Here is a 10,841-nt window from a genome sequence, read left to right on the forward strand (position 1 = left end):
TTAATTGTGTCAGTAAATTCAGTGGGAGTGCAGCATGGTGACAGCGTTGAGCTTTTCCCCTCCTTTCTTTTGCCTCAGACTCTCTCATCTATGTCCCAGATAGATTGCTATTTAATTTATGCAATTAGTGTGTCTGCATTTTGACACGAACATCCAGGATTATTCCAAGCCGGACAGGAAACTTATTCAATCAAATCGGACAGGAAGCTTTATTTCCCCCCACCCTCCCCACATTGTTGTTTTGGTTTTTTTTGGTTGGACGGCGGCTGGTGTTCGTTTGGGTTTGCGTGCCTAATTTCTTTCGTGTGGAGACATTTTGTGCTTGCATATTTTGGGCCACCATAAGAGACCAACACGGGCAGTTTGGCAGGTCGGACGTTCAGGGTCCATCGGCCAACGGCAGCTCCAGAAAGCAGCTGGTTACGATGAAAGCTGCGTATGGCGCACCAGGGCACATATTTTGTGTTTTTGCTTCGTATCATTCGTGTCCCAGTGATCAGCGCAAGCCCCCCACCCCACTCCCGCCGTGAGTCCTGCAGGTCCAGTTAATAGAAGGAGAATGTGGCATCGCTATTTGCATAGAAATAGCTTGATGCCTGCGGCTGGGGAAAAGGACACCCATGTCATTCGTCTGAAATCTCTCGCACGCGCCGTCTTGCTGTCCCTGTTGTGCGTGCGTGCGTGCGGTTTCCCCCTACCCCCGCATCGGGGTTAAAATCCTAATATTGCAGCAATTGTTCCGCTCTGTCACAGCCCATTTTTGCTCTCTTATCCTGCTCTGTGCCCGGTGCGTACAAGGCAAGAGCCTTTTCTATTTAATGCAGGTGATGTTGGAGCTTTCTCCCTCTCTGCTGGTAATACACTGTGCCCGGTGCTTACACACCCATAACAAATGTAAAAGATATTTTGCATAATTTATCTCGTATCTACTGGGTTCCTTCACCGCACTAAAACCTATGCGGTCCTTACTTGTTTAATGTACCAGTTGAAATCACTGACATGTGTTCAGGCATATTTCACCTTTACTTTGATATTGGATTATGTTTTCAATTGTGGACTTAGCTTCGCTGAGAAGCTTATCTGGGATCCATTAATGGAGTCTGCCATGTCATGGCTAGCGCCTGGGATCCTGTGGGTTAAGTCTCTTCGAATAGTTTGTTGATCTGTGATCGGTTTTCTTAGATTTTTCATCACAATGTATGCAGTTGTGTCAAAAATAGGTAGCTGAACCTGGATCAGCTCTCTTGATTGCTTGTGCAGCCGAGCTATTCAGAAACCACACGGCAAATATTTCGCTTCAGTTCATTTGTCGGCATACATGTGCACAAGTGGATATTCAACCTAAAGGCACTGGTGGCTAATTCAAAGTGTGTAGTCCAGCATGAATCCTGGATATGCAGAGAAGATCGTAATGCCAAGTGCTCAGTCCAGCATAACACTGAACAAACGGAGACAATTCCTAATCCAGTCCATTGTGAACAGTGCTGAGATGATCACTAATCCCACTTGTCCAGCATAAACCCTGGACAGGCAGAGACAATATACTTCAATATGCAGCACGCCACCTCCTACATGCGTCCAGATAGTGTATCCCAGATAAACAGTGAGCCTGCGAAAACCGCAGCACTGCAGCAGAGGCGCCTGCTAATGAGGTGGATCCTGCAGCACCAGAGCGCTGTAATTTGAGTGCACTGGCCTTGCGCTGGCCCTACACGCACGCACGCACACACACATGCACACAAACATTTAAAGGTAGCCATGCCAACTTAATGTAGTGAATTGGTTATCTACATTATGGGCTAAAAGACAGCAATCAGAGAGAAGTTTTAATGTTCTCCTCACCAGTCTGTGACACACACACACACACACACACACACACACACACACACACAGACGCATGCTTACTGAGCCTTGGACAGGCTCTCCCCAGACTCCAACAGCTAACTGAAGGTATTGATCCACAGGCAGGCAACACTGAGACTGACAGCTGTGACACAGCTTCAGCATCTCTCTCTCCCTCACTCACACACACACACACACACACACACAAACATAAACGCAAACACACTCACCTCTGTGTTGAAAGGCAACATGTACATAAAACAGCTACTCTTCATTCTCAGACATGAAGACTGGAGAGAGAACACACTATTAAGCACAACACAAATGTTAGACATTTCAGCCTGCTCGTCTCCCCCTCCCTGCGTGTTCACACAGTGCAGTGATGACTATGGCCTGTACACTCGATTAGGCTGCAAATTGAATATCGCTCACGTTAGTATTTGGTCATGAATATTTCCAAATCGGACTTGAGGTGTTTTCAATTCATTTAGCTCATCAGAGTAGACTTGCTTGTGCTCTAATTTGCACCTTTTTGTTGATCTGTGAACGTTTCCACGAGGGGCAGTGATAGTTCAGTGGTTAAGGTACTTGTAATTGGAAGGTTGCTGGTTCAAGTCCCACCACTGCCAAGCTGCCACTGTTGGGCCCCTGAACAAGACCCTTAACCCTCAATTGCGCAAGTTGTACTCACATGTGTACTCGCACATAATTGTAAGTCGCTTTGGATAAAAGCGTCAGCTAAATGGTGTAAATGTAAAAATGTTTCCAGAAATCCCAGTGCAACAGTCTTCTGTTTAACCCAATCATAAGATGCACTTTCTAGGCCCTCTGCTGGTCAGCGAGCTACAGGAAGTGCCCCCGCTGTAGGGCGGAGATGGGCGTACCGTGACCTGCCGTCTGTCCTGACCTCTCGTGCTCCGTTGCAGGTGCTCGGCCGCGAGGTCTACACCTCCAACAACCAGCTGGGGGGAGTGCAGATCATGCACAACAACGGCGTCACTCACACCACGGTGTGTGACGACTTCGAGGGTGTGTACACCCTGCTCCAGTGGCTCTCCTACATGCCCAAGGTAAACACTTCCCCACGCCCCACATGCCCTCCATGGTTCTCACGCGTGATGCTCCACTGAGTGAGACATGCATCTAAGCTTCATGCATCAAGAGATTGGAACTGCATCAGGGGATTGCTGTATGGTAGCAGGTTTAGCCGGTGTTGTAATGTAGACCGTGGTCTGATGGAACGCCTCTTATGAGCTGTTCCCCGATGAACTGTTCCCCAATGAGCTGTTCCCTTTCAGAGCTCATCCAGCCCCGTGCCACTGCTGGCGGCCAAGGACCCCATCGACCGGCCAGTGGAGTTTGTGCCAACCAAAGCGCCCTACGACCCCCGGTGGATGCTGGCAGGACGGCCCAGCCAGAGTGAGCGCATACACACCTACTCACCGGCACTCTTTACAGACGGACTGTACCAGTTTTCTTCAGCTGCTCTGAAAGCATTTGTGCTTTGGTTTGAAGTGGGACCAAAGCAGTGACACTCCTTGGGGTGGGTCAGGGTGGGCGGAGTAGGAGCAGAATGGGGGGTGGGGTTGTGGCACAGTTGAGGAGTCAGTAGATCACTGCAGCCTCAATGTAAGCCGTCCACGCTGAGCTAAGGGTTCACGGAGATAAGCCAGCGATGGATGGGCCATGTTCCGCGAGACAGGCCAGATTCCACATCTCTGTAATTACATTGGGGTGGAGGGGGTTGGCGGTTCTGGGGGGGGGGGGCTTCGCCTCAGAATTGAGCTCAGCGGTGCAGCGTAATGGAGCAGTAACCGCGCGTACCAGCATGAGCTCATTTACTCGATGGCAACGGTGATGGAAGATGCCGTCACGGACACGATTTCTGACGACAGAGCTGTCCTGTTCATAGCATAACTAGCTTTTGTAAATGTTTGTGTGAATGGTAGTTACATGCCACCGGCAAAGCGGGTCACTAATGAAATGAGGCTAGGAAAGGCTGAGGGTTATCCAGGGTGCAGGGCTCGGCTGCAGTCAGCCTGTGTCTGCGTGCAACAGGAATGCCAGGAAAGTGGATTACAGTTTACACTCGACTGTACAGGGGATGTCTGCTTACTGGGCACAGCTTAAAAGCAGGGCCACCTAATGGAGAGGCCAGAGGGTTATCTTGTTTTTTGCAAGTTTGTTTGTTTGTTAAATTATTAAAAATGTTAAATTTAAAAATCTAATAACTAACTGATATTTTAACTAAATGAATGAGAAATTAAAATGCTCTCTCTCTCTCTCTCTCTCTCTCTCTCTCTCTCTCTCTCTCTCTCTCTCTCTCTCTCTCTCTCTCTCTCTCTCTCTCTCTCTCTCTCTCTCTCTCTCTCTCTCTCTCTCTCTCTCTCTCTCTCTCTCTCTGACTGCATCTTTCTAGCTCAGCTCCAACCTCCATAACTCCTTTGTAACACGGCCTCTATCTTTTCACCTCCAGACCCCAAGGGGGCGTGGGTGAGCGGCTTCTTCGACCACGGCTCCTTCATGGAGATAATGCAGCCATGGGCACAGAGTGTGGTAGTGGGCAGAGCCAGGTGAGCCCACAACACTTTCCACATACAGCCAAGGGGGGTGTGTGTGTGGGTGTGTTAATGCTTTTATATCATAATTCACATGTACCTTTTTACACATCGTTGCCTTGGTAACATATCGTTTACCTACAGGGTTGTACCGTTATGGTACTCCCACGTTTTGGGGCTCTGCCCTAATTCTGCCGTCGCGTACTGTGGAGCTTCTTGGCAGATGCCGTCTGGTTGTAGGCTTTGCAGCTTAGTGAGGTTTGATTTCTGTGCAATGTGCGCACTTCTGCCAGGACTAGAGTCCATGCGATGTGTACAGGGACCTGTGTGTATGCTATTTGGCACCAGTTATTATACTGTTACACACTATTAACATTGTTTTTCTCTCTCTCTCTCTCTCTCTCTCCGTTTTTCCTGCTTGCCTTTCAGGTTGGGTGGGATCCCGACCGGAGTGGTTGCTGTGGAGACCAGAACTGTGGAGCTGTCCATCCCAGCAGACCCAGCCAATCTGGACTCGGAGGCCAAGGTGATATATCCACCCCCCACCCCCACACTGCCCGCGAAAGCCCTACCTCAGCATGTGCATGCTGCTCGGTTCTGCTGACCTGTGGAGCTGGGAGGGTCGGATGCTCTCTCCACGTAGTGAGCTGGAAAACCTACTCAGACCGTGTGTTCATTCACACACTTCATTCTCTTGCTTTCCTTGTGTCAGTGCCGTTTATATTTTAGTAGCATTTCTCCAGGAATCGTGATCACACTGTTTACTGCGGCCTTTTGATTGGGTGGCAAGTTTAAGAAAAAAGTTTAACACCTTTTACTCAACTATTATAACCCTCTGACTCAACTAAAATAACCCAGGGTGCTTATGCTGTGATTGGATGCTGGGCTTTAGCCACGCCTCTTGCTGGACTATAATAACCCAGGGTGCTTATGCTGTGATTGGATGCTGGGCTTTAGCCACGCCTCTTGCTGGACTATAATAACCCAGGGTGCTTATGCTGTGATTGGATGCTGGGCTTTAGCCACGCCTCTTGCTGGACTATAATAACCCAAGGTGCTTATTCTGTCCTTTTTAGTCTTTTTATTCCTGTTCTTTTTGTCTGCTTTGTCTGTCTGCTTTACGTCTGTGCTGTTAATTATTTAGACATCACAATAAATCCCCTTGCCTTACAATCTCACTTCTACCTCTGCAAGCATCTCTCTCTCTCACCCTCACACTCGCACAAAAACCGATGGCCCGTGTGTCTTTATCGCTTGTCCTCTATAGAGCATCCAGCAAGCCGGGCAGGTGTGGTTCCCTGATTCTGCGTTTAAGACTGCCCAGGCCATTAAGGACCTGAACCGGGAGGGCCTTCCACTCATGGTGTTCGCCAACTGGAGAGGTTTCTCTGGAGGCATGAAGGGTCAGTGACGATCAAAATAAAATAAAAAAAACAAATCATCATTAATCATGCAATTGCACAAATTCTCACCCAAAGCCTCCACAAACCATTTCCGTCTAAAGAAAGAGAAAGTAAGAATCCCCAGGCTGGCTTGACTTGCATAAAGGCTCGGTCACCCCTCCAGTGCGTCCACACAGCCATGCCACCGTCCTCCTAATCCCCCACCCCACCGCTCGTCTGGCCCGCAGACATGTATGACCAGGTGCTGAAGTTCGGCGCCTATATCGTGGACGGGCTGAGGGAGTACCAGCAGCCCGTGCTCGTCTACGTCCCGCCACAGGCCGAGCTGCGCGGGGGTTCATGGGTAGTGATTGACCCCACCATCAACCCACGCCACATGGAGATGTATGCAGACAAGGAAAGCAGGTAAGAACTGTGTGTGTGTGTGTGTGTGTGTGTGTGTGAAAGGTGTGAACTACATCAAAATTCATCTGTCCATTTTTGTCTGAATGCATAATAAATGCGAAAAAGCCATGGTTTTAATATTTTGCTGGCTTTTTACTAGTAACATGTGAATTTCTTTGTCTTGTTTGATACCTGCGGTGTGTGCAGGGGTGGAGTGCTGGAGCCAGAGGGCACAGTGGAGATCAAGTTCCGCAAGAAGGACCTGGTGAAGACCATGAGACGCGTGGACCCTGTGTACATGGGCCTGGCTGAAAGACTGGGTGAGTCAGGAGAGACACCTGTGCATGTGCGACGGACACATGGTGTATTGTTGCAAATCGACCTTTTCCGATTGGCTTACACTAGTCATGGCTGAGTCAGAGACCGGACATGAGTGCAGTAAATCCAAGCGTGACGAAGGCCCGATGGTTAGGAGAGCTCCCACAGCACGGCAAACGAAGGCCGTTCCGGGCAGAGTTATTACAGCTTCCTCTTAGCCAATCTCCTGTCTCCTCCCACTTAAGCACAAACACACACTCTCGTCCTGCCTTCAACGACCACGGGTGGTTATCGGTGGTTGTCCGTGCGTGCGATGCCTCTTCACCGAAGCTCCTCGGGATTGGCTCCAAGCCCAGCTGTCCCTCGAGACACATGTCAATCAGGTTCTCACCGGGTCCATATCATCTCATCTCCGCTCTGCTCGGTGCTTTTGTTTTCGCTCATCCCCGCACTCGCTCACCCGTCAGCTCTGTGAAAAACCAGAGCAACCCCATTGACCTGCAGGCCGCTGGAATGATCAGCCCCGACACGGATCGATCCCGTGGCTTGCTCCAGAGCCAAGAGCCCAGAAGACACGAGAGGATGCTTGCCTGGTGGTGTGGCGCCGTCATCTCAGTCCACAGCGCCTCTTAATGCTTGGAGTGCAATTCTCACACTGACGGCATGTCAGTCACAACACTGCAGCAGCAGCTACTGCGAATATTAGATTGTTGATATCGGGATTGCGTGTGCGTGCGCGTGCGTGTGTGCGTGCGTATCCAGGCACCCCTGAGCTAAGCCCAACAGAGCGTAAGGAGCTGGAGACCAAACTGAAGGAGAGGGAGGAGTTCCTGATCCCCATCTACCATCAGGTGGCGGTGCAGTTTGCCGACCTCCACGACACACCAGGACGCATGCAGGAGAAGGGAGTCATCACCGTAAGCCTCCATGTCGACCATGTTCCACTACATTCTATCGTTATGTTGACACAGCTTGTCATATCTGGTTAACCCAAACAATGTCTAATCATTTCTAATGTCACTAAATGCATGACTAAATCTAGAATGATCACGCACAGGCAGACCTGACGGGCGGACGAAACTTCCTGTCCCGTAGGCTAGCCTCCCATGTCTCTGACTCCACGTGTGTCGTTCGCAGGACGTGCTGGAGTGGCGCACGTCACGGCAGTTCTTCTACTGGCGCCTACGGCGCCTCCTGCTGGAGGACACGGTGAAGCGCAAGATTCAGGAGGCCAACGGTGAGCTGACGGACGGCCAGGTGCAGGCCATGCTGCGCCGCTGGTTCGTGGAAGCCGAGGGAGCCGTGAAGGTGCGCGCAAAAACCCCGAGTGCCAGTGGCGATTCAGTTGTGCGTGTGCGATGCTAACTGAACATGCTTTGAGTACGGGGAAAGCTTCTGTTCTTTGGGCTTCGTCTGATGTCTACTCTCCGCGCTGGCACAGAACTAAATGCCCTTAAAAAAGACTATGCATTTTATCAAGAAGCATCACCCTGCGCGAAATAATGGCAGCATAAAAAGTGCTCTCGTCTGGGTTTCACGTACGTTAGTGAAGCTGATGGAGAGGAAATTATCTCCCTTCTCTGCGTCCTCCTAAGCTCGCTTCATTGAACCGACCGGAGTACGTGTCCTGCACGGGGCTCTAATAGGCCGCCGTAAAGGGCGGCGTCGTGTCCGGCCAGGCCCCCGGACAGGGACGCGCCGGGGGACGCGGCGAGAGGTCCTGGCACGCTGCCAGACGCCAGAGGGCGGGCCGGAGCAGGCGAGCCGCCGATCACGACCGGCCATCTTAAGCCACCATTAATCTCCTCCCTGCCACGCACAGATAGCGAAGCAACATGCTGTTTCTTAATTAAAAGCAAACGGATTAAAAATGATTAATAAAGGCCGTTAAATGTTCCCGCGGACTACGAGGGCCACCCCTCCCCCCTCCCCACGGGGGACCATTAAAGGACTGACAAATCTTCCCAGGTCCAGCTTTGTTTCAGATCTGCTCGGATTCTATCTATGGAGTGTTAATCAAGGGGGCGTTTGTTTGTTTATTTAATTTATTTATTTATGGTCTTTTGTTTTGTTTTTTTTATTGAGATTAGAATAGATTTTTCAAGCACTCTCCAAAAGGGAAAGAGGTTTGTTTAGTTTGGAATAATCGTGCGTTTTAAGGAGCTCCAGCTAATGCATTTTCTTGACCTGGTGGTTTTCTTAACCGCTCCCCTCTCAGGCTTATTTATGGGACAGTAATGAGGACCTGGTAGAGTGGTTGGAGAAACAGCTGATGGATGAGGAAGGTGCCAGGTCTGTCATTGATGAGAACATTAAGTACATCCGCCGGGACCACATTCTGAAGCAGATCCGCAGGTACCATGCCCCGCTAAGGCCTGCGCCCCCGTGTGTACTTCACCATTGCCTTTCTAAATCACACTTCAATTCACTACTGTTTTCATCTTTTTATTTATTTAGCTTTATTGGGTTTTGTTTAATGTGTGTCAGGTTGTCCCTGTTCTGGTCCATGTTGTTTTTCCTTTTCCTATCCCTGCCGCTTTTCCTTTTACAACACCCCATTGGGATCCAGCTCCAGTGCTGGACACTTGGTGATGCTGGACACACACTGCTTGAACCGGCCTGGATCAGCAAAGGCGTTTAGCAGACAAGGGTGTGATGGGCAGTACAAACCTCGGTCCTGCTTGTGGTAATGTAATCGTGCAGTGAGCTATAGTAATGTGGAAGTCTCTTTTTCTCTCTCTCTTTCCATCCCTCCACCCAATGAAGTCTGGTGCAGGCCAACCCCGAGGTCGCCATGGACTCCATCGTGCACATGACGCAGCACATCACGCCCACGCAGCGAGCCGAGGTGGTGCGCATCCTCTCCACCATGGACGCGCCCGCCTCCTCCTAGACGCCCCCTCTCTAACAGAACGGCCGGCGGAAACCTGGGCCAGAGGAGCCAACGTGGCGGCCCACGGCCAGGGGACTTGACTGTTGGCAGTGATTCTGATCTGAACAGCTGCATATAACACCTCTGTGGAACCTTTCTCTCAGTGGTGAGACTTTAAGATGTAAACTACTGTGCACATTTGGGGGGGAAGGGGTAGACTTGAGTATAAATTATGTGATGGGCTTTGCACTTATTAATCTAGGTAAGTGCAATTTCAGAAAGGAAAATAGATGAGACCAATATGAATTTTGTATGCAACTGTCATTTGCTGACAGAGAAAAGGAGTCGTTACAGGACACAGCGTGACAGCCGAGTTTCATGTTCCCGTTATAGACACACAGACAGAAGGAAAAAAAGCCCGTCAGAGGTGAACTGATTGGTTGGCTTGTTTCCTGTTTCACGTTGCTATTGGCCGCAGGACGCCGTGCACACTTCTGAAGCTAGCCCTTAAAGCATGACCCCCGCAGAAGAACGCACTGCCGTCTTTTGTGCTGAGCCGAGTACAGCTGGGAAGCTTGCTATGGAAAGAAAACTGATCCAGGATCAAGGCAAAAAATGTTGCTGCAGATCAGAAAAAAGTTTCCAGCTTACAGTTACTAAGCATGTTGTAACGACACGCACACACTGTATGCCATTTACAGCCAACATGATCATTACCTATCCTTGTAATAATAGTGTACCTTCCTGCCCCCTGCAGTGGCTTTTAATACCATTTAACAAAAAAATTTAACACCCATTTTTTTTCACTTTTGGTAGCACTACCACAAACCATTTTTTCCCCTCCTTTTCTATGTTGAAGCTGATGTTACACGCACAATAAGATGTTCATTTATTACTATTATTTTTTGTAACAGATAATGTGTCTCCCTAATTTATTAATAGTAATTACGGCTAAAAGACGACGTTCCAGTTTATGCTAATGTGCTTATAATTGACAAGTGTGCTATGACCTTCAAGTTTAGGACCAAATCTTGGGTCATTATTTTTATGAAGCTGACTATAACAAATGGAGAGGGGGAAAAAAACAGAAAAGGAAAAAAACATTTGTAGGAAAGAGGGCTTATGGGGTGGGGGTGGGGGGTCGGGTCCAGACCACGGCACTGAGTGGGAGTGCGAAGGAGTAGAGCAGCACAGGGAGACCTCTCTGGCTGGCCTGCCCGACTGTGTGAAAGGTCACCTGCTCTGATCCATGATCAGCGGCAAGCCCTCAGGACCCATCTTTTCCATTGCCAGACACTACAGCGAACAGGCTACTGGTTACGTCGGCGTAAAAAGAGGAGAATGTGCTTATGTGGGTAATGCAACTGAATAAAAGCAGTATGTTCAACCTCATCCGAGTTGTTTGCTTTTTTTTTTTTTTTTTTTGGTTTTGGTAGTTGCTGGTGGATTGATAGTGTGGTCCAC

At 49.5% G+C, this 10,841-nt stretch overlaps 1 protein-coding gene across 6 annotated transcripts in view; it reads left to right on the plus strand.

The window, feature by feature from the left end:
• acaca (acetyl-CoA carboxylase alpha) overlaps positions 1 to 10,769 on the plus strand; it is a 35,653-nt gene extending 24,884 nt beyond the window's left edge. For 5 of the 6 annotated variants that reach the window (XM_035527700.1, XM_035527701.1, XM_035527703.1 and 2 more), the window contains 11 exons: positions 2,769 to 2,912; positions 3,141 to 3,261; positions 4,319 to 4,415; positions 4,830 to 4,926; positions 5,668 to 5,803; positions 6,031 to 6,208; positions 6,395 to 6,507; positions 7,268 to 7,422; positions 7,643 to 7,813; positions 8,724 to 8,860; positions 9,272 to 10,769. In XM_035527700.1, the coding sequence (XP_035383593.1) occupies positions 2,769 to 2,912; positions 3,141 to 3,261; positions 4,319 to 4,415; positions 4,830 to 4,926; positions 5,668 to 5,803; positions 6,031 to 6,208; positions 6,395 to 6,507; positions 7,268 to 7,422; positions 7,643 to 7,813; positions 8,724 to 8,860; positions 9,272 to 9,398 (1,476 nt within the window). In that variant the 3' untranslated portion in view covers positions 9,399 to 10,769. The remainder of the gene's footprint in view (positions 1 to 2,768; positions 2,913 to 3,140; positions 3,262 to 4,318; positions 4,416 to 4,829; positions 4,927 to 5,667; positions 5,804 to 6,030; positions 6,209 to 6,394; positions 6,508 to 7,267; positions 7,423 to 7,642; positions 7,814 to 8,723; positions 8,861 to 9,271) is intronic. The other variant, XR_004776246.1, reaches the window with a different exon arrangement.
• Positions 10,770 to 10,841: the final 72 nt, after the last annotated feature.

Source organism: Electrophorus electricus, chromosome 6, assembly GCF_013358815.1.
Source record: "Electrophorus electricus isolate fEleEle1 chromosome 6, fEleEle1.pri, whole genome shotgun sequence".
NCBI classification, from domain to species: Eukaryota; Metazoa; Chordata; class Actinopteri; order Gymnotiformes; family Gymnotidae; genus Electrophorus; species Electrophorus electricus.